Source organism: Microcaecilia unicolor, chromosome 4 (assembly GCF_901765095.1).
Source record: "Microcaecilia unicolor chromosome 4, aMicUni1.1, whole genome shotgun sequence".
Taxonomy (NCBI): Eukaryota; Metazoa; Chordata; class Amphibia; order Gymnophiona; family Siphonopidae; genus Microcaecilia; species Microcaecilia unicolor.
The window spans coordinates 319,561,184-319,587,828 of NC_044034.1; the positions used below are offsets into that span (position 1 = coordinate 319,561,184).

The 26,645-nt window shown below is 46.7% G+C and overlaps 1 protein-coding gene across 1 annotated transcript in view; it reads left to right on the plus strand.

Annotated features, from left to right (window-relative positions):
* The window catches only part of LOC115469724 (disintegrin and metalloproteinase domain-containing protein 9-like), a 581,856-nt gene that overhangs the window by 518,113 nt on the left and 37,098 nt on the right, over positions 1–26,645 (plus strand). The window contains 2 exon segments of the mRNA XM_030202512.1: positions 12,530–12,725; positions 25,038–25,143. Coding sequence (XP_030058372.1) covers positions 12,530–12,725; positions 25,038–25,143 — 302 coding nt within the window.

Consider the following 26,645-nt stretch of genomic DNA (forward strand, 5'->3'; position numbering starts at 1 on the left):
AACACAAGTTAGGAAACTAGAACGTGCGTGGAACAAAAAGAAAGACGATCCCACACTTAACGCTTGGAAGCAACTCCGAAGGAAATATAAATATACCATAAGACAAACCAAAAGACAATATTACAAAACTGAAATTGGACCAAATTACAAAGACACACACAAACTCTTCCAACTCGTGAATAAATTATTAGATACCACTCCAGTCACCAACAACAGCAAAGACGCACCAGGAGCCGACGACTTGGCGAAGTACTTCAAGGAGAAAATCATACAACTGCGACTTAAAATGCCTGTCAGCCCCATCGAATATATCACACTCCTAGACTGCCTAGACCCAGACCCAGGAGTTTACCCAGCAGACAGGATCTGGACTGAATTCACAATACTACCGGAAGATCTTATCTCACAAACGCTTAAAAGATTCGCCAAATCTCACTGCAAATTAGATGTATGCCCAAACAACCTCATGAAGTCGGCCCCTCAACAATTTATAACGGACCTAACAAACCACTTGAACTTTATGCTACAAAATGGAATCTTCCCAAGGGAGAAAGGCAACATTTTACTCACCCCTATACCCAAGGATGCAAAGAAAAATGCCAATGAACTAATGAACTATAGACCAGTAGCATCCATTCCCTTAATCACCAAAATAACAGAAGGTATGGTGACTAAACAACTCACAGATTATCTAAACAAGTTCTCAATATTACACAATTCCCAGTCAGGATTCCGCTGTAATCACAGCACTGAAACTGTACTAGTCACGCTCATGACCAAACTCAAACAATTGATAGCAAACGGCAATAACATTCTACTGTTACAATTCGATATGTCAAGCGCATTTGACATGGTTGACCATGGAATTTTATTACACATCCTCGAATACTTCGGAATCGGAGGCAACATTCTCAACTGGTTCAAGAGGTTCCTAACTACACGCTCATATCAAGTGACATCAAATTCGACTACATCAGCTACATGGACACCTGAATGCGGAGTTCCACAGGGATCACCCCTCTCACCGACCATATTCAACCTAATGATGACACCCTTGGCCAAACTACTATCGAATCAGAACCTAAACCCACATATATACGCTGATGATGTAACAATCTTCATCCCATTCAAACAAGATCTAAGGGAAATCTCCAATGAAATCAAGCAAAGCCTACATATCATGAATTCCTGGGCAGATGCATTTCAGCTAAAACTTAATGCAGAGAAAACCCAATGCCTGGTACTCACCTCGCAATATAACAAGAATAAATTTATCACCATAACACACCTAAACTAAATTTACCAGTTTCGGACACCCTAAAAATTCTTGGAGTCACCATTGATCGACACCTAACACTTGAGAATCATGCGAAAAACATAACTAAAAAGATGTTTAATTCAATGTGGAAACTAAAAAGAGTTAGACCATTTTTTCCAAGGACTGTCTTCCGCAATCTGGTACAATCATTGGTACTCAGTCATCTGGACTATTGTAACTCACTCTACGCTGGCTGCAAAGAGCAAATACTTAAAAAACTCCAGACAGCCCAGAACACGGCAACCAGACTAATATTCGGCACATCAACATACGAAAGCGCGAAACCCCTACGAGAAAAACTACACTGGCTCCCACTAAAAGAACGAATCACGTTCAAACTCTGCACCCTAGTCCATAAAATCATCCATGGCAACCCCCAGCCTACATGTCAGACCTAATAGAACTACCACCCAGGAACGCAAAAAAATCTTCTCGCACACTCCTTAATCTTCATCCTCCCAAGTGTAAAGGTCTGAAATACAAATTAATGAACGCATCTACCTTTTCCTATATGAGCACGCAGCTCTGGAACGCGTTGCCACGTAACCTGAAAACGATCCGTGAATTGACCAATTTCCGTAAACTACTGAAAACCTATCTCTTCGACAAGATATATCACAAAGATCAACACGTGTAACTGTATAATCTCTAATATATCCACAAATGTCTTATATTGTCTTTGCTTTAACACTATCATATATTTCACCACCATATAACACAAAACCCTCTGTAACCAAATGTTTATTCTCTTCTAATTTCAGTATCTATGATGAATTGTAAGCCACATTGAGCCTGCAAAGAGGTGGGATAATGTGGGATACAAATGCAATAAATAAATTAATTAATTAATTGAATTTCATCAAGCTTGCTGGATGGGTAAAACGAGAGTCCTTTGGAAAGTATAGAGACTTCATGCTGTGGTAATTGATAGTTTGAGAGGTTTACTATCCCCAATTGATTTACATTTCCGAAAGGGAGATCAGAGGTGGTTTGCCTGCACGGTATTTGCAGACTTTCTTGATCTCCTGGTTTGTTCAGATTTTGATTTTCACATACCTCAGATGGATTGTAAAGTGTATCCAAGTTGTTTGGGCCTGTTAGGATTGCAGCGCCATTTCTGCTCCGAGGTAAGTTAACAAAGATCTTAACAAAGGTCTTAAAGATCTGGGTTTTCTAGCCCATTATAAACCATGAAATTTCACTGCTTTGTCACTCTTTGATCACCATGCATATCTCCGTGTCCCCCATCCTAACAGCCCTCTCTGTTTCTCACCTAGCCCACCCCTCCCTCATCCGTTCAGACTGTCACTGAAATACTTTGATGTTTCACTTATATATGCTGTTACTTATCAAAATTTGCTTATTTCTGATCTGACGAAAAAGGGCTACCTTTGAAAGCTAATTAAAAAATGTATTAAGTTAGTCCAATAAAAAAGGTACCATCTTATTTTCTTTTCTATGTTTTATTTTATTCTATTTCTATTGACTGACCTCATATATCCAAATCAGTCTGCTGTACCATATACCATATTAATACTACCTTATTTATTACTGATCTTGCATTAATTAAAGCAACTTTCAAAGAATCAACCAAACAAGAATCCAAACTGTTCTTCAATGAAACCTTCAACAATACTCTCTCATCGCATAGTAACATAATAAATGATGGCAGATAAAGACCTGTATGGTCCATCCAGTCTGCTGAGGTGGAAGGAGGTGTTTCAGAGAGCTCTGCAGACTTCCAGTGGGAGGAGAGTGAGGCCTAGCTCCCTCCCCAAGGATGTGGAGTGCCTCTGGGGAGCGTTCCCCAGGACAGGCCCAGGCCATGGGGCCTCTTGGGCTCAGGGACCAGAGAGTCAGGAAAAGCGGTCCCCTCCCTTGCAGTGCCGCAGGGAGGAGGGAAAGGAGCCCTGTGGATAGAAGAGGGCCAGACTCCAAGGGAGGAAGCCGGACTGGTACCCCCCTCGCGGCCGCACGACGTCCAGCAGGTGAGGGGGTGAGAGAGCTGGCAGAGGCCCTAGAGAAGAGCTGGTCTGAGAAGGAAAGAGTGGTAATGGAGATCTGTCAAGAGGCCCTGCCGGAGGTGGAGGAGGAAGGCAGTGAGGACAGTGATGATCTAGAGGAGGAAGAGTTTGTGGACTACTGCCAGGATCCAGAGGACCCGGCCAGTGGCATAATTAAAATGGTGAAGAGAATTAAAAGTACGGAGAAGGAGGTGGTGGACCTGGGGAAGCGAGTCAAAATGGCAAAAGCCCTGAGCAGGCTGGCCCCAGCAGAGCATCGCAAGACCTATATGAAAGAGGAAACCAGGCTGCTTAGGCTTCTCCAGAAAAAAGAACAGCTGCTGAGGGCCCTGAGGAAAGGCCCTGGAAATCCTCTGAGAGAACTCTATATCAACAGAGACAGGATGGCCTCGGGGGGACAGGCCCCGTCAGCCTCGGTACAGTGGAAGCAACAAACAGAGCAGGAAGGAATCAGCCCAGGCTTTGGACCCCAGAACATTGAAGCATCAGGGGAGCTGCCAGGAACTAGCACCCAAAATACATTAAAATTCATGCAATACCTTGCTAGTCAGTCAGGGCCTCTGCAGGCAACTTCTGGAGTAAGCAGGACTGAAGGTGGGGCTGTGGAAGCCTCATTGAGAGCACCTGAGTGTGGGAGAGCAGAACAGGAAAAAAACTTTAAAACTAAGACTTTTCACATTGTTGAAACAGAGGCTGGAATTTCAGGAGAGAGACCTTTTTCCACAGAAGTGGTGGTGGAAGTTGAAACAGAGAACTTACCTGGAGAAGAGGAGGTTGTCCTGTTCCCATTGCCTGTAGTAGGAGCAGACGGCAAGGAAAAAATGCCTGCTCCAGCACAGCCTGGGAGGCCTCACCCACAAAGCTCTGAGGAGCAGGATGTTCCAGCCAATCAGCCTGCAGCAGGGCTAAGGACTGAAAGTGGAGATGTTCCAGCAGGGAGCTGCCTCTTAAAGGAGAATGCAGGAAGAAAGGCAGGTGAAGACAAGGAGTGGTTTTCGATAGAGAAAGCACAGGAGGCCACACAGTGTTCCCCACAAAAAGGTTCAGAATGGCAAGGAACTGCGCTGCCGGGTGGCAGGATGCCACGCCCGCCCAGCACATTGGAGCAGGAGGCGCCAGCCAATCAGGCTGGAGGAGCAGGGATGGCCGCAGAGGAGCTGCAGTGGTCGGCAGGGGAGAATGCTACAGCGCAGGAGGATTCCCCACGTTTGGGAGAGCGAGTGGTGCTGGAGTGCGGGAAGCCACTCTTACTTGGCAAAACGGCAGAGCAGGAAGTCCCAACGAAGCAGGACGCCAGAGGGGAGACCAGTTCCCAGGAAAACAGTGGTCCCGCACAGGGAAAGCTGGAGCAGCACATTGCAAGGAGGGACCCAGCACAGAGAGCAGGTTCCGGGGGGGGGAAGGAGGGGGGGAGGAGCGGGAGGTGTTTGCCTTGCAGTGTGCGCCAGAAGGAAACTTGACTGGTACCTTTGACTTTGAAGTTGGCCAGGCTGCAGGGGTGTGAGCCAGGGGGGAGTGTTCGGGAGGGGAGGGTTGGCTCGGTGGGCGGAGGAGGGGGTCAGGGGCATTGGGAGGGGAACAAGTATTTAGGGGAACCTGCTCTCACTGTCTCTAGCGAACGTGTTGAAGGGGACAATGGCAGGGTTTTTGCTGCAGGGGAAATGGTACAGAAGGACACTCTGAAGGCAGGGGATGTGCAAAGTCTGCTGATAGAAGGGAGAGAAGGGAGGGAGGCTGAGAGGGGGGGCAAGAGAGAGAGGGGGGGGTACGGCACAGCAGGAGCAGGGGGGTTTCAGTGCAGGAGATGGAGGAGGGGGACGGTGGGGGGGTGCTCCATCCTTTGCGGCGGTAGTAGGTAGGAGGGGCGGGCGCAGGGGGAATGGGGGGGCAGGAAGCATTGGGGGAGGGTGGGGGGGCCAGGTTCCCAAAAGGAGGAATGTGATTCAGTTAAGGTGGGTGGGGGAGGGGGGATGCCAAGTAGGGATGAGGCCCTGAAGTTGGTCCTGGGTTTAGGATTTCTCCCAGAGGACCTCTATGCCTGTATCCACCCGGTGAATATCCCAGAATATGATGTTAGTTTTCTGACCCAGCGAGACATGGAGGTCTTCTGGGAGAAATACGAGGGGGTAAGGGGGAAAGGGGATTGGAGAAACTTTAGGGCCTTACCGATCAGCAGACCTGACCTGGTGCAGGTAACCCTGCTGGTCCGAAATGAATCCATCTCAGGGGCGGACCTGGCCTTCTGACTACAGCGGTATGCAGAATTGTGTACCCCCTTGTCCAAGCTCCCTGACCCCAGTAGGGTGTGGGCGGGAGGATGGTGTGCGCAGGTTAGGCTGAAGCAGGCAGGGCACGTGACCCAGCACATTCCCTCCGCGGCGTTCATTGGCAGGGATCGGATCCTCTGCTTTTACAAGGGGCAGCCGCGGCAATGTCACAAGTGCGGGTCATTCAGACATTTTAGTATGTCGTGCCCAGTACGGCAGTATGGGAAGTGCGGGTCTAAGGAGCATCCTACGGAGTCTTGTGCATCTATCCGGTGTAATTTGTGTGGGGGTCTGGGGCATGCATTCAGAGCTTGCCCTTGGGCCTCCCATAACGGGGGAGAGGAGGACATGGGAGGGGGCGGTCCAGTTCAGAGGGAGAGGGGAGGAGTGAATGTAGGGCGAGATCAGGTTCCCGGGGTGGGGGGGAAAGGAGCTGCGGAGGGACAGGGAGTGGGAGGGGGGGGAGGGTTGGGGGAAGGGCGGAAGCGGCAGGACGGGGCAGATGAGGGTTGGACGCGGGTGTCAAAAAAACAACGGAAGGTGACGGGGGTACGGGAGGAAGGGGGAGGGGAGGCAGGAATGGGGATAGAAGTAGAGAACAGATTTAGGGATTGGAAGATGAGGGAGGGGGTGACGAACTGGCAGGAGAGGAAGGAGAGGATGGGGTGAGCCGGCAGGATGGGTTGGAAAGCATGGCAGATGCTGGAAAGGGAACAGCGGGTAAAAGGAAGAAGAAGAAGAGGGAGAAGGTTTTGAGGGACGAAGAGGAGGAAATGGTAGTGGAGGAGGTCGGGGAGGTGGGGGCAGATTGGGGGGGGGGGCTGAAGGGAGGGTGGGGGAGAAAAGGAGGGTAGGACAGGAGGCAGGGATGAAGGCAAGAGAGGAGAGGGAGGATGGGCTGGAGGCAGGATTGATGGAGGGGGTCGAAGAAGGGGCGGGAGAGGGGGCAGGGGGGGAGGGTCAGTGGACGACTCCCAAGGAGGGAGGGAGGTGGGCGAAGAAAAGAGGAAGAAGGGGAGAAAGAAAGTAAGGAAAGGGGGGGGCTTTTTGAGCTAGGGGTCCGGGACTGGGCGGACGAGGAAGGGGGAAGGGGAAGGGATCCCTGGAGGTAGTATGGAGCAGAGGGAAGGTAGCCAGGAGGGTGAGGGGTATGGAACGGCATAATGATGGCGGGACTGCTGTTAACATTCGCCACACTTAATGTGGCTAGTGTCGCCTCCCAGAGGGCGAGATGCTTGGCGTTCGATGGCCTCTCTGCCGTGGCGGCGGACTGTTTTCGTCTGCAGGAGACCAGGCTGCGAACGCTGGAGGAGGTTCGGCGGGCAAAGCAGGCCTGGAGATGGGGGCCCTCTATTTGGGGTCTGGCAGGGGAACGGTATGGGGGGATAGGCATCCTCTTCAAAACCTTTAAAGTAGAGATCCAGAGGGTGGTGGAGCTGGGAATTGGAAGGTGTCTGGTGTTAGATGTGAGATTGCGGGGGGTGGCTTTGCGGGTGATTAACATCTACGGGCCGCAAAGCAAACGGGGAAGGGCAGCACTGTTTGGGAAAATTCGGCCGTACCTTTATACCTCACGGCAGCTAGTTTGGGGGGGGGGGGGTTTTAACACAGTCCTGAGGAAGGAGGATGGGGGGGAGGGCAGCGCAAGTAGGTTACGATGGGGTACGGCTAGCGGGGATCATGAAGGGAGCGGGATTGGTGGACGCGCACATAGAGTTTGGTGGTGGGATGCAGGGTTTCACTTTTGCCCGGGGCACTTGTAGAAGTAGAATCGACCGGTTTTTAGTTCGGGGAGGGGCGTGTGGGAAGGCACCAAGGGTGGTAGAGGTTGATTTCTCAGACCACAAGATGGTGCTGGTCGAGCTGGGGGGAGGGGGGATTCACGGATTGGGGAAAGGTTTGTGGCGATTAAATCAGAAATGGTTGAGGGAGGGGGTGTTGTACCAGGAGTATCTGGAGTTTCTGGCAGACCAGGTATCCATTCAGGGTGTCTTCCCTTCCCTAGGGGACTGGTGGGAAGTTTTGAAACATCGCACCAGGGGGTTCTTTCTCCGTCAGGCGAGGAGGCAGGGGAGGGAGGTCACCCGGCTAGGAACTGCTCTGAGGAAGCGAAGGGACAATTTGATTTCCAGGGGAGGGAGGAGGGAGGACATTGAGGCCTGGCAGCAGGAGGTGGAACGGGTACAATACAATCGGTACTCTTCCCTCGTCTATGAGCGGGACTTCGGGAAGCTGCTCAGCCCGAACCCGTATGACTGCTGTAAGGAAAGAAGGGAGAGGAGGGTGGTAGAGGGGTTACGGGATGAGGGGGGGATGCTCCAGCAGTCTAGGGAAGGTATCTTGCAGGTGGTGGGGACACACTTTGGGCGGGTCTTTTTGGACCAACGGTTGGGGGAGGAGGCCATGGCGAGGTACATTGAGGAAACCCCAGGGGTGGGTAAGGGGGGGCCTCATCTTCGGGCCTTGCTGCGGCCGTGGACGCTGCGGGAGGTACAGGAGGCCATTGGGGCCTTGCGGCGCAGGACGGCGCCGGGGCCAGACGGACTCCCGGCAGAGTTCTACCAGCGGTTTAGGGATCAGTTGGCGCCAGTCTTGTTGGCAATCTGGGAGGCGGCACGAACAGGGGGATCCTTGCCTGAGCCGATGGGGGCATCAGCTTTGGTCCTCCTTAGCAAAGGCAAGGACCCCCAGGATGTGGCAAATTGGCGGCCGATTGCACTTCTGAACACCGACCGGAAGATCTTCGCTCACATGCTCCTTGCCCGCATGAGGAAGATCTCCGGGGAAGTGCTGGCAGCCCCGCAGGGGTGTGGGGTCCCGGGAAGGGGGGTGCTGGAGGCAGTGGCCTGGGTGAGGGAGGGCCTGGAACGTAGTCGGGTGGGAGAGGGCAGGCTGGTCGTGGCCTTGGACCAGGACAAGGCTTTCGACCGAGTGCAGTGGGGCTTTTTATGGAAGGTCCTAGACCACTATGGATTCTCGGGGAATGGATCGCGCAACTTCAGTTATTGTATGCGGGGGCGCGATTCTTTCCCCTGGTGAATGGATGGAGGGGGGCGGAGGTGGGGATCTCGGCGGGGGTGCGGCAGGGGTGCCCGTTGAGCCCCCTGCTGTACGCTTTCGCCATTGATCCCCTGGTGAGGAGGCTGGAAGGGGGGGGAGGACGGGCTCAGAGGAGTGGAGGTAGGCAAAGGGAATGTGTTGCGAGTCATCGCCTATGCGGACAATGTCACCATCTGGGTGGCGGATCGCAGGGAGGGGAGGAGGCTGCAGGAGACCCTTGCAGCATACTCCTAGGCTTCGGGGTCTCGGGTAAACCTGGGCAAGAGCACCAGCTTGTGGGTGGGGCCGGAGGGACGGTGGTTTAATTTAGGTGGTGGGTTCCCGGATGGGATAGAGAAAATGAGGGTTTTGGGAGTGTATTTTGGGGGAGGGGATTACGGGCGGGAGAATTGGGAACAAAGGATAGCGGAGGCGAGGGAGAAGGTGGACCGCTGGAAGGGGTGGCGGATGCCCATGGAGGACCGGGTCCGGTTGCTGAAGAGCCAGGTGGTCCCCATGTTCCTGTTCCTGAGCTACATCTGTCTCCTGCCGGAACGCTGTTTCACGGCAATTTACAGCGTGTTCTTTCAACTCCTGTGGGGGAACAGGATGAACCCAGTTCGACGTAATATTACTTACCGGTCGCGGGAGGAAGGGGGGGGTGGGAATGGTAAACCCAGTCTTGCTATTCTCCTCCCTCTTCATCCAGTTTAACCTGGGGCAGGCGGGGGGTCTGGATGCCCCAGGATGGGTACACAGTGTTGTCCAGTGGTGGGAGGGATTTTGGGGTCCTTGGTTGGGGGGAGGTAGGGTGGGACGGTTGCGGAAAGGGTTCCCGGAGGGGGTAGGCTAGTACAAATCCTTGGTAAAGCTGGTTCGGCTGTGGGACATTACATGGGAGGAAGTTAGGGCAGGGCAGAGGGAGATCTGGGTGGAGTGGGTTCGCTCCCAACGCTTCTCCTCTCCCCTAGCTCTTAGGGATGCTCCGGAGCCCGTGCTGAGGCAGGGCCTGCATTTTATTTCGTCCAAACGCATCCCACACAAGTACAGGGACATTGCTTGGCTGTCCCTACATGGCAGGTTGTATGTTAGGGCAAACCTTCGGTGTAGGAACCAGCAGGACCGAGACTGCCCGAGGGGGGAGTGTGCTGGCCGGCTGGAGACCATGGACCACTTCCTGAAGGAGTGTCCATTCTCTGTAGCGGTTTGCCGGAGAGTGGCTGCCTTGCTGGCCATCCCCAGCTTCACGTCCTACACCTATGCGGACTGGGTGTATGGGAGGCAGGGGGAGACAGGGCGGCTAGAGCCAGGTACCGCCTTTTTAATCTCAGTTATCATCAGATACTGCCTATGGATGGCTCGCTGCGGAGTGTCCCTGGGCCAGGAGTGCAGGTCTGCTGAGCAGGTCTCCTGGGACTTTGTCCGAGCTGTCCAGGAAGTGGCCCGATGGGAACGGGTGCAGGTGGGGGTAAAGACCTTTGGGGTTTGGTGGAAGCATGTACGCTTGAAGTTGAGTTGAATGTTTGGGGGGGGGGGTTGGGGGGGACGGTTTTTTGTGTAAAATTTGCATTTTTGTATAAAAGTATAGAGGGGCTGGCTTTATAACTGCACAGTGTAATGTATTGCAATTTGATTTTCCGCTTTCATTTAATAAAGGAATTCTCCAGTCTGCCCAACAAGATAAACTCATTTACATGGTATGTGATACTTTATATGTATACCCAAGTTTGATTTGTCCTTGCCTTTCTCAGGGCACAGACCGTAAAAGTCACGCTCCCTCCCGTCCCTCCATTTTACTGACAGTAGTCCATGACGACCACTGCCATGATGCACCACAGAAATTTTACACATTGTAATAGTCAATTCCAGACAAAACTATATGCACATAATAAAAAATCCAAACCCCTTCCAAAGTCCTCCTAAAGGAGTGCCCTAAAGAACTCCTTTGTCAGTGCAACTATGTCAGCACTGCCCTTCGGCTCATAGCACCTCCAGCATCTGCCTCTGGCTCTTCACCCTGCGTACCACTGTTACCAGGGGGTGGGGCTAGATCTGTCCTGGCAGGAGGCAGCCCGAGGTGGAACACAAGCAGGAAGAAGTCCCAAATTCACTGGAAGATGGAACACACTTGTTGGCTGACTCACACAACAGAAGAGAAGTCAACTCCCTGCACGGCGTCTGCCTCTGGCTCTTCACCCCACACACCACTGACCACAGGAAGGTGGAACACACTTGTTGGCTGATTCACACAGCATAACTTGCATGTTAGCTATATTTTCAAACTAATTTTTGGTGGAGGTATGCCATGGGAGTAGAATGTTTGCAGAAGCATTAATCAAAACGTGGGAGCTCTCAATAAGAGATAGTAAGAGCTCCCACATTAACCTTTTACAGGTACCACCTGTTAATGTTCGCATTAGCGTGCGACATGAAATTTTTAAAAATTTGGAAAATGTCCTAAAAGAGTGTCACATTAAATCAGCAAGCAAGAAAGTCCCATGCTAGAACATATTAAGCCCAGATTTCACACAGTTTAGTAAAAGGGCTCCTGAGGTAGCAAGAGGAACCTATCTACTTTAGCTGGGTTGCTTATCCAGCTTATTTTCGAAAGAGAAAGACGCCCATATTTTGACCCAAATCGGGAGATGGGTGTCTTTCTCCCGTGGGCGTCCAAATCGGTATAATCGAAAGCCGATTTTGGACGTCTTCAACTGCAACCTGTTGCGGAAACGACCAAAGTTGATGGGGCGTGTCGGAGGCGTGGTGTAGGTGGGACAGGGGTGCGGTTATCGGCTGAGGAGAGATGGGCGTCCTCGGCCGATAATCGAAAAAAGAAAGGCGTTTTTAGCGCGAATTTGGGTCACTTTTTTTTACCCTTTTTTCAAGAACAAGTCCCAAAAAGTGCCCTAAATGACCAGATGACCACCGGAGGGAATCAGGGATGACCACTCCTGACTCCCCCAGTGGTCATTAACCCCCTCCCACCAAAAAAAAAACAACTTTAAAAACTTTTTTTTCCAGCCTGTATGCCAGCCTCAAATGCCATACCCAGTTCCATCACAGCAGTATGCAGGTCCCTGGAGCAGTTTTAGTGGGTGCAGTGCACTTCAGCCAGGTGGACCCAGGCCCATCCCCCCCCTACCTGTTACACTTGTGCTGGTAAATGGGAGCCCTCCAAACCGCCCCCAAACCCCACTGTACCCTCATCTAGGTGCCCCCCTTCAGCCATAAGTGCTATGGTAATGGTGTAGAGTTGTGGGCAGTGGGTCTTGAGGGGGATTTGGGGGGCTCAGCACCCAAGGGAAGGGAGCTATGGACTTGGGAGGTATTTTAATTTTTTTTATTGTTACAAGTGCCCCCTAGGGTGCCCTGTTGGTGTTATGGCATGTGAGGGGGACCAGTGCACTATGAATCCTGGCCCCTCCCACGGCCTAATGCTTTGGATTTGTTCGTTTTTGAGCTGGGCGCCTTCGGTTTCCATTATCGCTGAAAAACGAAACCGCCCAGCTCAGATCCGCACAAATCCGATGCATTTGCCCGGCACAAACCGTATTATCGGAAAAAAGATGGACGCCCATTTTTTTCGAAAATACGGTTTGTCCCGCCCCTTCACCTACCCGTTCTCAGAGATAGACGCCCATGGAGATGGGCGTTCGCGTTCCATTATGCCCCTCTATATCTCCCAGTTGCTTTATCCTGTCATATATTGTGCTTGAGCTAATGTACTATAAATTAATCATTGCTAATAATAGCATATATCACATTATGATAATACATGAGCAATTTGCTTGCCTATATCTTTTTTTTTTTTTTTTTTTTAAGAACTGGGAAAGAAACATCTCCTGATCAAGGTCTCCTAATTTATTGTTTCTTCGTATCAGTTTGCTAAAGCTGGCTTAACCTGCAGACCTGCTACTAGTGAATGTGACCTCCCTGAGTTCTGTGATGGAAGAACTGCAAACTGTATAAATAATACTTTGAAGCAGAAAGGAACCCCTTGCAATAATAATAGAGGCTACTGTTACGGAGGCATTTGCCGATACCATGATGCACAATGTGAAGAAATCTTTGGCCCAGGTAAAAATGAATAAAATTTTGTATAAAAATTTTAATACAATGGATTTGATAATTCAGACCTCACAATTATATTTCTCAAAAGAAATTCGTGTCTTTAAAAAAATGTGTGATGCTGATTTATTTTTTCCCTGGAAGTGCTTTTTTGCTCTTCTTACTTATATTTTCCCAGTTAAACTGCACAAAAGCAAGTCCGTAGCTTCAAGATGATTAAGGTGTGGACACAAGCAGGACCATAAAGCAAGGTATGTGTAGCTGCACTGGCTGCACAGAGACAAAGGAAGTTGAGAGTGGCTAAACTGTGCCGTGTCCATGGGTGTAGTTGCCCCCCCCCCCCCCCCAAATGCTGTAGTACAGAATGCCTCCTTGTCTCTCTCCTGCCCTTCTCCCCCATCCACTACAAATCCTAATCACAATATAGGTGGATTATAAAACATGGATAGAATAGAATGGATTTTCACCTCCCCATTTCCTCCCTCTCCTCCTCGGAATCTCCCTCCCTTCAATCCTTCCTGTTGTGGTTAGTATGTCATGGCCAAAAAGCTGCTGCTTAAGCACGTTATAAGGTACTATTGGTCACACCCTCTTTGACATATGCTTCCTGTTGTTGTTGTGTGGGTGGGACCCAGAAGTGCCTTGCAATGCTCTTCAGTGGCAGGCTGCACAGGGTGTTACTTAGCTTTTTGGGCACAGCATATTAGCTGTGACAGAAAGGCTTGAAGGGAGGGGGATACTAAGGTGGAAGAGAAAGCTGTATTGTGTGTTTGTGGGGGGGGGGGGGGAGGGAGGTAAACAAGGAGGAACTCTATGCTGCAGCCAAGGGAGGACTTTCAGGAAGGAAATGGATGCAATTGGGGGTGTCTTTGGGGAACTTTGGGAGGAGAATGAGTTCTCCGGGGGGGGGGGGGGGGTTGGGAGTACCATAGTGGGTGAGTCACACAAGCTTGCTACAGCCCTGGACATACATCTCAGAGAGAGCTCTATGGTTCTTGACCACTACACCAAGCGTTGGCAGTAAATTTGAGAGACTGAAATCATACTCAACATACCTTGGCTTAGGAGTAAAATTCTCATTGTATTCAAAAAACTTACCCATTTGGAGACATTAGAAATATAGAAAGAGAAAAAACTGAAGGCAGGTAAAGACATATGACCTATCCGGTCTGCCCATCCATGCTATCTACTATCCCTTCCTCTCTTTTAGAGATCCTATGTACTTGTCCGAAGCTTGCTTGAATTCAGATACAGTCTTCATCTCCACCACCTACACCAGGAGGCAATTCCACAAATTCACCACCCTTTCCATGAAGTAGTATTTCCTCAGGTTATTCCTGTGTCCATCTTCTTTCACCTCATTCCAGAGCTTCCTTTCAGTTGAAAGAGGCTTGTCTCCTGAGCATTTATGCCACAAAAGTATTTAAACGTCTCTATCTTTTTTTTTTTTTTTTTTTATTTATAACCATTTAAATTTTTACAAGCGATAAAACAACTTGCCGGAAATACAGAGAAAGTAATATTTAGGAATCATTTCAGTCAGGTAATTCTATTCTCTTCCTTAGACCACTAAATAGGGAAAGTGAAACAAGACAAGGAGATCAATTAAACAGTAAACAGAAAAAAAAGTGGTATTAACCTGATTATCCCCAGATATTACTCGTCTAATTCATTATTCCGCATTGATCATCTGGTTGGCTTCTGGTTGGCTTCTTCAAGGCCAATACGGTGCATAATCAAATCATTTCATTGAAAGCATACTTATTGTCCAATATTAGTTAGAAATAATACATCTGATTACATTCTTTCTCTTTTAAAAGCCAGAAGTTATTTAACAATACATATACTTAAGTCTCTAATTCAAATCCAACTGATCAAAGTAATCCCAGTTTTCACAGGCTTCACTCCTTTTAAAGTAATAATTGAGGAAATATTTCTGAGGAAAACTTTAGGAGTCATACCCGTAACTCTGGGAACAACAATAATCTCGATATTAATCATCTATAATAGTATTCATTTTATTATTCAAAGTTTCTGATCTATTATCATTTTCAAAATCATAACCACTTCTTGCTTGTGTGGAATCATTTATTATATCAATTTTTCACTCTGAAAGAGTTCAGTTAAATTGTCCACGCAACTCTCTAATAAAATTATATCTGAAACAAAATTATTTACTGCCACCGTTAGGTCCCGAAGTGCCTTCCAGATGGTATTCAATGTAACCTCCATGGGAGGCAAAAACTCCAAGTTAATTTCTCTTAGGTGTTTAGGAGTGGTTCCGCTGATTCGGGTTCTGCTGTAAATGTCCTCCGTCTCAGCATATGCCTCTAACTCACTCCTCCACTCCTTTGGACATGGTGGTTGAATAATTCGGGAGCGATGGAGTTGTTTTTTCCAGGTCCAAGAGCATCGACGCTCCTTCGCCGGCGCTAATCAAAGGACTTGCCAACCCTTTCATCTGTGGGCAGTTCATCGCTCAGCGGTCCCACACTTCCTGCTCAGGGGACAAAACGCTGGCCATTGGCGGCTGACCGCCGGTTGTCCCCTTCCTCTCAGTTAAGGTAACTGCAATTGCAGAAAGGAAATTTATGTAAAGAATACGAAACTTCAGAGGGCAGCTGGGCCGTTTGGCATACGAACTTCAGGTCGCCATCTTACCACTCTCCCAATTTGGGACACTCTTTGTCTGGTTTCTCCTCAGATGCCTGTCTGATATGGGTAACCCTTCAGCATAGTCCTCTAAGTCATTGAAACACAGAAGCCCCTCCACCACTACAAGGTGGTGTCCCTTCGGAGGGGAAACGTCTCTATCATATCTCTCCTCTCCAGTCTTTCTTCCAAAGTATACATACTGAGATCTTTAAGTCTGTCCCTATACATTTTATGAGGAAGACCACTGACCATTCTAGTGGCCACCCTCTGGACTGTGTCCATCCTATCCATATCTTTTTGAAGGTGCAGTCTCCAGAATTGTACTCTAAATTAGATCTCATCAGAGACTATAAAGAGGCATTATCCTTTTTCCTACAGGCCTTCCTCTCCCTCTGCAGCCAAGCATCCTTCTAGCTTTCGCCGTTGCCTCTTTTATCGATTTGGCCACCTTAAGATCATCACGTACGATCACACCCAAGTCCCACTCCTGTTTTGAGTACAGAAGTAGTTCATACCTTAACTTGTACTGCTCCCTCGGGTTTTTGCAGGCCAATTACGTGACCCTGCATTTTTTGGCATTAAACCTGGAAGATGAGCTGGAAGCTTGGAGGTGGGGCTGGGATTCCCTGCATGGAAGTTAGTCCCATTGGTGATAAGGGATGGTTCCCCCTGAGGAAGAGCTATGAAATGCAGTCTCGCATTGGGGAACTTTGGAGTACACCAACTATGTGGGTTTAATTTATTTATCCCTGGAAGCCTCCCACTTACCTGAAGCATTCTTTGGCTGCCTTTAATTTAAAGGTTTGACTGTGTGCATGAGGATCACAGAAGATTTGTGTGACTTTGCAATTCCCAGTGTTTCTCTGTGGTTTTTTTTTTTTATCACAGGGATAAAAACAGTGGCTTTATATTGCAGTGGAGTTTTTTTCTTTCTTCACTTGAGAACTTGTTGGATACAAAGATCAGCAATGTTCAATATCTGCTACAATTATTAAGAACTGGGTTTTGTGTGCCCTTGTGTTTTTTTAGGGCTCATTGACTGATCTTTATTGAGATTGTGCTCTGATGATACACAGAAACTGAAGAAACTGCAACTTAGGGTTTATGTTCAATGTTCTTTGTGGGATTTACATATGTGATCAGGGTATAAGTCTGGTGTGGATGGCAGTGTGAGTGAGTTGCAGGGATTCTATTTGGTAATTCTTTTAATATACTGGTTTGTTTTCACTAATAAAGATTTTGTAATTTATATAGAATAGGAGTACTGTTTGTTGTTAATTAAACCTTAGCTGCCAAATTCTGGACCATTCTTCAAGTTTCGCTAGGTCCCTCCTCATGTTATCCACATCATCAATGATGTGTAACCTATTACAGATTTTGGTATCATCTGCAAAGAGGCAAAACTTACCAGACAGCCCTTCTGCAGTATCGCTTGCAAAAAAGTAAAAAAATAAAAGAATTGGCGGGAATCAGAAGTGGAGGGGGCCAATAATTCGTGTCCCCAGCCAGAGGTTAGGGAGGATCCTAGGTCTGTGCTGATTCAGAGGCTGAAAGTAAATTGGTGTCACAATTACCTGTTCTGTCTGACCTAGATAGACAGTGTGAGAGAAGCAAATGTGGGAAACTTTAACTCTAACTCTGATTTGTTAGAAGTTACTGAGTCTGTTGATCCTACAGAAGTAGCTTCCAGTTTAACTGAGGAGGAGGGCAGTTCCTGCAGCCCCATTCTGAGGTATCCTCAGAAGCTTTCAGTGGTAAGTAATAACAGTGTTCAGGAACAGAGTGCATTGCATACATTCTCTGTTCAACCTGCTGCTGAGACAGGTTTAGGAAGTGGGAACTTTAATGTAATATATGGTAAGATATATTAAATGTTTTTTTTCATGGGGCTCTGTGGAGGCTGTTCCAGGGTTTTGGTGGATGGTGCTGGCTGGAAAAGGTTTAAAGTTAGTTTGGGAATTTTAATGGAGTTAGGTGAAGAAATTGTGAGATATTTCTTAAATATGTTTTTTTTAACAAAAGAATAACCCATGATTAGGTGGGGAGTGTACTATAAAAGGTTTCTTGCTGTTTTGGGTACAAGTCAGGTTAAAATTGACTTTAAAATTCTCTATATAGTAAGTTTTGCATTAACTTCTATGGGGGGAAGGGGAAGCAACCTGGAGATTCAGTTAGAACAGCCAAGATTCTAACACAGATAAGAGAGAAAAAAAAACCCCAGTCTTTAGCTGACAAGCTGATTGGTTGAGGGACGTCAGGTGTTCCTTTAGGGGGGGTGAGTTGCTAGGGAGACGGCTAAGCTGGAAGAGAGAGCTGGGAGAGAGAGAGAGAGAGAGAGAGAGTGAAAAAAACGTTTGCTGGGTGTGTGAAATCTAAGAAAAAAAGTATAGATTTTATGGGTTTAAAGTGAAATAAGTGATTGGAAAAGCAATTAAGACCCAGGCTTATATGTGCCAGTTACTGAAAGTGAGCTGAGGTGAGTGTGAATGTTTCAGTGATAGCACTGAATTTCCAGTGATAAGTGCTTTACCATTTTAGGGTGAGTGAGGCTGTGATTTGTGTTGGGGATTGTTCTACATGAGAAAGCCTAAAAGTGTGTAAGGATTTAAAGTGTGACACAAGGGAATGACTGAGAGGTGAAGTTGATATTTGGAAAAAGAAGCCATTAAGCTGTGTCTGTGGCAAAGGTGTGTTGTCTGTGAGTGTTCTGAGTTCAGTACAGGGTTTGGAATCAGACTGCAGTGTGCTATATTCTCAAAATAGATCCAATAGCTATAAAAGGAAAATGTTATGTTTTTATGTGAAGTCTGTGAGATGGAATGTTGAATCACCATTTGAATATGGAATGTGTTACTGTGTAAGATCCCTGAATGGAGTGTAAAAGTCTTCTGCAACATTATAGAATAGGGAATCAACAGTGAGAAATAGGTTTTGAAGTGAGTACTCCTGAAAGTTATTTTGTTTCAAATAGAGAGTGTGGCAACAGTATTGAGAGCTAATTAAAGGTCACCAGAGTGGAATCAGTTCCTGGACAATCACAGGGAGTTCAGGGTTTTGCATCCATTTATTTTCTTTATAAGTGAGGTTTAGGAAGAAGAACTCTGTAGATCATCCGCTGAAGGATTTCCAGATGAGCTCCAACGCAAGACAGACATCACTTAAATAAATTCAACTACAGCTAAGTGACATTGCCAAGGGTGTTGAAAGAAATATATTATTTTTTCACAACATCTTAAGGGAAAACAAAGGAACAGAACATCAAATAGCAAAAATCCATGAGATCCCTACAAAAACACCAATAGTGCACACAAAGCAGGGGCGTAGCTATGGGTGGGCCCAGGCCCACCCAATCTGAGCTCAGGCCCGCCCAATTTATCCTGATAGGCGCAGGTTAACAGTGGGAGTACACAGCCTTTCTGCCGTGGCTCAACCACATACTATTATGCAGCCTGCACTACAGCCAGAAGCTCTCCTCTGGTCCTCCTCTACAGTACCAACCTTTTTTTTTATAGTGCACCCGATAGGTCCTGATCCAGAAGTCTGTCGTACATTGGCTGCCTTAGCGCAGCGTCACACGCCTACTGCCCTTCCTCCATTCTCTCTGCCTTGTCTTGCCTGAACCCCGCCTCCTCCCAGACGCCACAGTGGCGCACAGGAAAGGTTTCCGGCTGCTGCCGGTATCGCTGCTGTCGTGGGCCATGGATCCCCTTACAGTGGCGTCGCTGGATCAGGATCAGCCTTTTGCTGATCCACCCAGGCCTCAGCATTCCCCCGCAGCCCCACAACACAGGAGCCAGCACACATGGAGCACAATGCTCGGTCTCCACCATCTGCAAGCCCAGCCGTCTAAGCCCAGGTAAAATAAACATTTTTAATGTGTACTTAGTGTAATGCTTGCTAGTGGAAAAATATACCTTTTTCTCCCTAGGCAGTGAAGAGCCCACCTCCACCCAGAAACCCACCAACAATACATTTTAATAGCGCCTAGGTTAAAATTTTAAAAAACTATATATATTTTTCATGTTGTGAGTTTTTCAGTGGGGTTTAAAAAAAAGTTTTAAACTTAATTCAAGTGGGTTTTTGGGTGGAGGTGGGCTCTACAATGCACTGGAAATTAAAAAAAAAAAACCCCAACGGTCTTATACTTAATTTTGGTGGGCTTCAGGGTGGAGGGGGGGAGATGCCTGACCATGGAGAGATGGGTAGGGGGTAGGAAAGGGCTGATGCTGGGCTATTGGGATGGATGGGGGTAGGGAAGGGAAGGGCTGATACCGGACTCAAATGTATTTACCTGTTTTGATTAATCACGCATTTACATTTGTGATAAAGCAGAATTTGAAGGATATACGCCATTGCTGTAATTATATTGCAGGATCCTGTCTTGTGTGTTGAAATGTTTGCCATTATTGTAGACTTATATCTGGTCAAGTTTATGTTGATGCAGGGCAGCTGTTAGGCAGACTATTTAGAACTAACTCCAAGATCTACCTCTCCACACCAGAAATCTCAGCAGGAATCCAGGCTAAAGCATCAGCCTGCCTGTCTGACATTGCTGCCTGGATGTCTCTATAATATCACCAAAATTCGCCCTTTCCTTTCTGAGCACACTACCAGAACCCTTATCTACACTCTTATCACCTCTCGCTTAGACTATTACAACTTGCTTCTCACAGGTCTCCCACTTAGCCATCTCTCTCCTCTTCAATCTGTTCAAAATTCTGCTGCACGACTAATATTACACCAGTGTCATTATGCTCATATTAGCCCTCTCCTCAAGTCACTTCACTGGCTTCCTATCCGTTTCTGCATACAATTCAAACTCCTCTTATTGACCTAAAGTGCATTCACTCTGCAGCTCCTCAGTACCTCTCTGCTCTCATCTCTCCCTACATTCCTCCCGGGAACTCCGTTCACTGGTAAATCTCTCTTATCTGCACCCTTATCCTCAACTGCTAACTCCAGACTCCGTTCCTTTTATCTTGCTGCACCATATGCCTGAATAGACTTCCTGAGCCGGTACGTCAAGCTCCATCTCTGGCTATCTTCAAATCTAAGCTAAAAGCCCACCTTTTTGGAGGCTGCCTTTAACTCCTAACCCTTATTCACTTGTTCAGAACCCTTATTTTATCATCCTCACTTTAATATTCCCTTATCTCTTGTTTGTCCTGTTTGTCTGTCCTAATTCGATTGTAATCTCTGTTGAGCAAGGACTGTCTCTTCATGTTCAACTGTACAGCACTGCGTACGTCTAGTAGCACTAGAGAAATGATAAGTAGTAGTAGTTATTCAATCATTAAGTGCATTCAAAGGCATTATCCTAAGAAACACTATTCATACCTGTATACATAGTGCCCACCCATATTAGCTCTGGGCCCACCCAAAATGTCATGTCTGGCTACGCCACTGACACAAAGACTCCAATTTTTACATCAGGAAAGAGAATAACAACAAATATCTGATTGACAATTTAAATACTTATCTGAAAGGTTCTTTTTTGCCTTTTTAGGTGAAACAGAAAAAGTTAAGGGTATACATGTAGTTCTACATTTGAATGTTGAATATGTTATTACAGTTCTATTAAGCCACTCACTAAGTGAATGAAAATTTGCTTGCATTTGTATTCAATAAAGAAAAAGATATCTTGCAAATCTGCAAGTTTGGTCCTTCCATTTCAGGAACCAATCCTAAATTTAGCTTCTTTTCCTCCTTTATTCTTTGAGAGTAATGGACGAGGTTAGTTTATTTGTTTTACTCCCTCGGCTGTGAGTGTGTGTTCCTTGGATATTCGCCACGAGTACAACAACAGGTATCTGGGAGCACATCGCTACAGTTCAGCCGAGAGGGTGGTAACAGATTTTGATGTAGTCGGGCAGGAGTTTTCCTGATTTAGGGGTACCTGTTGGATCAATTTTGGGGTTTATTTGAGTGAACTTTAGTCTTGCAGTTCTGGTACAAGCGGCGGAAGATTTGGAAGAATTCTGCCATTAGTAAAGTTGAAAAAAAATATTTTTTTTTCAGTGGTTTTGCATATTATTGCGGGTAAGTGTTCTGGGTTTTTGTTCTCCCGGATATCTCTGTTTCTGAGGCAACCACAGTCTTCATAGAAGAAAGAAGATGGAGGGTGAAGGGAGTCATGCTGTTCCCCAAATTTTGACACATACAGCGGTTATCCCGCAAGATCAAACAGTACTGGATTTCTATGGATTCCCACGAGGTCCTGAAGATTTAAAAGTTGAAGACTGGATAGACAAAATGAAGTCTAGGTTGAGGGTTTTACGCGTCCCTGTAGAAGACCAAGTGGAAGTGATCAGGGATCATTTATGAGGAATTGCCCTGGATACGGTCAAATACTCTCTCCCAAGAGATTGTTCAGTGGAAGACATCTATGACTTGTTGAGACAAGTATACGGAGACAAAGTGGCACTGAGTCTCAGGATTCAGGAGTTTTATAACTATAGGCAAGGGGAGAAAGAGACCATTCGTGGTTTTGCCTATAAACTGAAAGAGAAATTGGAGGCAATTAAGAAGAGAGACCATAGAAGAGTGGGTAATTCTGAGGAAATGTTGAAAGAACAATTTATTATTGGTTTGCGTGATGAAAAGCTTAAGAGAGAAGTGTCCAAGAGGAATGAAGATAATCCCACCGGTTCATTTTCAGGGTTGATGCAGTCCGCAATCCGGTGGGCAGGCGAAGAAAGAAGACTTGCACCTTGGGAGCAGTTTGAAGAAAACTGAAGAAATTGAGTTGACAGCAAGGCACAAAGAAGAAAAAAGAGAGGAAAGAGCTAAAAATAAGAACAGTTAATATGTCAGAAGCAGGTGTAGTGAAGGTAAAAAAAGACAAATGGACAGCAGCCGCTTGAAAGAGAATTAGAAGATGACAGACAGGAAAGCAGAAAAGAAACTGCAACCAACATGATGGAAAAATACAATGTCCAGACCACAAAGGTATAAAAAAGCAATGTATTTTGAATGTTTTAAATGGAATTTGTTGGCCTTAGGAAATCTACATAGCAAATGTGTTTGTATCATGTTCAGCAGAAGGGAAATGCATTTCTGTTTTTATTTCTCCAGTGTTGCAGTGTTGCTAAGTTTAACTTTTTGGGGTTGCGAGTTCAATTTTGACTAAATATTTTATTTCTGATATGTGATCCCTTGTTCTGTATTTGGTGAGAGTCTGTTGGTGTGACAGTAATGGCAGGTAGGGAAATTGGAGGGAAGGCAGGGAAGAGAGGGGATCAGGGAGGGGGCCCTAGCATGTCTAACACCAGTTCTGACTCTTGCTGTATAGCTGGTAGGGATCCCAAGCCTCCCCAGCTGAGGACCTCTTCCAAAGACGGCCAAAACTTCCTTCTACCAAGTTATGCAGTCGGTGACGGCATGCTTGAGTCACCAACAGCTAAGCACGCATAGGGTGTTGGCATCAATGGCTTGCGGACATTGCTGCTGCCTGCCAAGTTTCATAAAAGGGAGTTCTGGCCACCTTCAGAGAAAGCCTTCAGCTGACAGAGGTTGAGGATCCTTATTAGCTAATGTATTTATATTTTGCAATAGGCAGGGCAGAGAAATTATTGTGCCCACCCACTTTGGGTTCAGGCCCATCCAAAATTGGCTGTCTGGCTACGCCACTGCTTGGGAGTCCTCTCTCAAAAGAATTTTACAGAGAACTAGAGAGGAGACAGGGGATCGTCCCCGGTCAGAGGAATTTGTTACAGTAGCAATGATGCAACAGATGACGAACATGTTTTCTAGAATGTGTGATAGACAGGAAAAAGAGTGGAGTCGTCAAAGGAGAGAGAGAGAGAGATAATATGAGATATTCTGGCTCCAGAGGTGGAGGTTCGGGAAACAATCAAAATTGGAGGCCTTCCCGAACCAATTCAGGGGAATTAATTTGCTTCAGGTGCCAAGAACCAGGGCACATTGCACACAATTGCTTAAGTGAGAGGATAAATCGGGCATATCCTGTTGTAGACAGGGCCAATGCAGAAGGTCCAAGTACCAGTGGAGCTTGTATGAAGGGTTGGGAATGACAGAGAGGAAACGTCTGGACTTCAGAAGAGAAGTGATCCCAAATCTATTGTTCGCGTGCAGAAACACATTTGTAGCAAAGAGAAGAAAGAAGAGAAACTATATGGAGAAAGGACTATAGGATCCAGTCCATTATTAAAAGTGAAAATTGATGGTATTGAAACACTCTGCACTGTGGATACAGGTTCTAGCTTGTCTACAATTTTGGCTAGCTTTTTCTATAAAAATTTTGCCAATACCGAGTGTTTGCAAGATGCGAGTCAACTGACTTTAGTGGCAGTAAATGGCACAGACCTTCCTGTCTTAGGATATATCGATGCAGATGTGCAGTGCCTGGGACAGCTAGTGCCTGAGAGATGTATTTTTGTGGTCAAAGATAACTTCTGTGAAGGACAGGTGGAGAGTAACACCATTCAAGGAATAGTCGGAATGAATGTGCTGCAACATCTGGAGGGGCTGTTCAAAGATCTTTCCTGTTTCACTTTGGAACCGGTGAAAATTGCAAATATCTTATCAAAAATGTCACAGAAGCAGATCCCAGAAACCCGAGGGTCTGAGGAAACATTTGGTAGAGCTGGCGCTAATAAGACTACGGGGGGTAGGTCCTTGAGAGAGCTCACCTGTGCGAGCGAAACATGCATGTCTGACATTAATACCCCCAAGTCCGACAGATCTAAGCAAGATAAGTGATTTGTTTAAAATCTTTAAAAAATTTATAAACATTTATAAGAAAGCAATAGTGTACCGATGAAGAGGCTGATGTTGATATATATCGCCACGTAAACCTGCAAGGGTGGTGGGCAGTGAACATCACTGAGGTCACTTTGATACAAGAACGTATGACTGTTTTATATTTATTTTTATGAGTTTGTTGAAGGACTGTTTGAGACAATATAGAAACCCAGTGTGAAAAAAATTATGGGAAGACATTGACTAGGTTCATAAATTCTTTTGAAATATTTGATATTGGACCAGTCTAAATTTAGACTTTTTGCCGAATATTGAGTGTAATATGTATATTCAGCATTATTGATGTGTATATATATACTAGTAAAAGAGGCCCGTTTCAGAGCAAATGAAACGGGCGCTAGCAAGGTTTTCGTCGCCAACACCCCTCCCTCCCTGGCCAACCCTTCGTTGTTCTGCCATTGCTCCGCCCCCAACGTCATGACGTTTGACGCGAGGGCGGGGCCCGGCGCGATGTCCCACCCTCCCTCGGCCTCCCTGCCTCCCTCCCTGCCAACCCGTTCGTTGTTCTGCCATTGCTCCGCCCTCGAGGGCGGGGCCCGGAGCGATTTTGGTGACTTCACCACCACGAACCTTCGAACCTTTTTGAAGGAAGTCAGGGCTTGGCTTCACTGACGTCAGTGTCCTCAGAATGTTGAGGGTGAGTTTTATTATAGTAGATAGTGGTTCTCAATATATTTATTAATTTAAATGGTGTCACCAGTTTTTAAATGAATGTGGTTGCTGCCATCACTGAATATTTACCTAATATATCTTAACAATTGCATTTACTTTTGGCCATAGGAATTCATTTAGTAAATTTTTCTTTCAATTATATTTGCATAAGGTGAATCTGTTTGAATTTTTTAGGAAATTAATAGTTTCTTTTGTACTATTTTCATTTTGTAGGCACAAAGTCAGCTGAATATATTTGTTATGAAGAATCTAACATGCAAGGTGATAGGTTTGGAAATTGCGGTTGGGAGAATGATGCTTTTGTTAAATGTAACCCTGAGTATGTTAAATTTTACTGATTTTATTTATTTATTTTGTATGCCACAATATATGTAAAGAGATAGGGAATATACAAAGTATAAATATATTTCTTAATAATACAACACAAATCCAAGATATCTATAAATCATAATTCTTATATATCTACTATTGTAGTTTACATTTACCACCATCAATTTATCTTTTTCTTTTGTTAATGATTATGTATATATATGAATTTTGTGAAAAGTGCTCAGTTTGCCCATCAGTCATATTTAAAGTGACTGGCTGAGTAGATAACCATCATCGCACTTCGGCGTTCTCAAATATAGGGCGGCTATTTCTCTCTCCCTCAAACCTATTAGCTCACAACTAATAACAGGTGCACCTGTGTCTAATCCTAAAGGTATAAATATACTACTTAAACTTGTTTAGCCTGCTGATAAAATAATTTCTCCGAGGACAAGCAGGCTGCTTGTTCTCATGACTGGGTGACGTCCACAGCAGCCCTGAAGACCGGAAAATCTTCTTAGCAACAAAAGTTGGCTAGAGCCTTCGATCGCGCGGGGACACGCGCACTGCGCATGCGCGGCCATCAACTTACCACCCGTCGTGTGAGAGTCCCATAGTTCTTCTTTTTCCTCGCTAGGGAACGGTTGTCTCCGTCTCTCTCTGTGTGCCCTGAGAAGAACCTTTGTTTTTTTCGGCGAGTTTTTGCCTCATTTCTTTGTTTTGTGCTCTGTTGAGCCTTTCTTTAACTTTAAAAAAAAATGTCCGTACGTTTCTTAGTTTGTCCTCTGTAAGTTTCCTTTCACCACCGTCACGGCCCCCTTTGGGCTGCGCGTTTGCGTTTCTCCCTTTTGTGCCCTTTTTTCTTGGCAACATCGAGAATTTTGACTTCACCGCCGCTATTTTTCCGTCCATGACATCGAGGATTCCCAGCAGCTTCAAGAAGTGCGGTCGGTGCAGCTGGGCAATCTCAGGTACCAATCCCCATTCATGGTGTATTCAGTGCCTTGGGCCCGACCATCGCTCAGACACGTGTAAGTTGTGTCTTAGCCTTAAGAAGCGGACACAGGCATCAAGAAAAGCTCAGCGGGACCGTCTGGAGCTTTGCCCGGCACTTCGGTGTTGACAGCGGTACCGAGGTCGGCGGCATCGACATCGGGAGAGCAGGTAATAGCTGTCCAGAGACCACCACATGCTGGGAGCAGTAAGCCATCGAGTGGGTCTCCACCTGTCTCGGAGGCTCCTGCTGTGCAGGCCCATCGGGACAACCACTTTCGGACCCGACCTTGAGGAGGCGTGTGGATTCCATGTCCTCCTCGTCGGTACTGAGGAGTACCGATGCCGTGAATCGAGCGAAGGCTAAGAAGCATCGGCATCGATCTCTTTCTACACACGGTACTGGGAGCTCCATGGTGTTGAGGGATTCGGCACCTGGTAAGCGTCGATGCCGGGAGGACCGCTCACCCTCCATCCAGGAGGTGTCGATGCGTCGGTCTTCAGACAGTCCGGTACTGC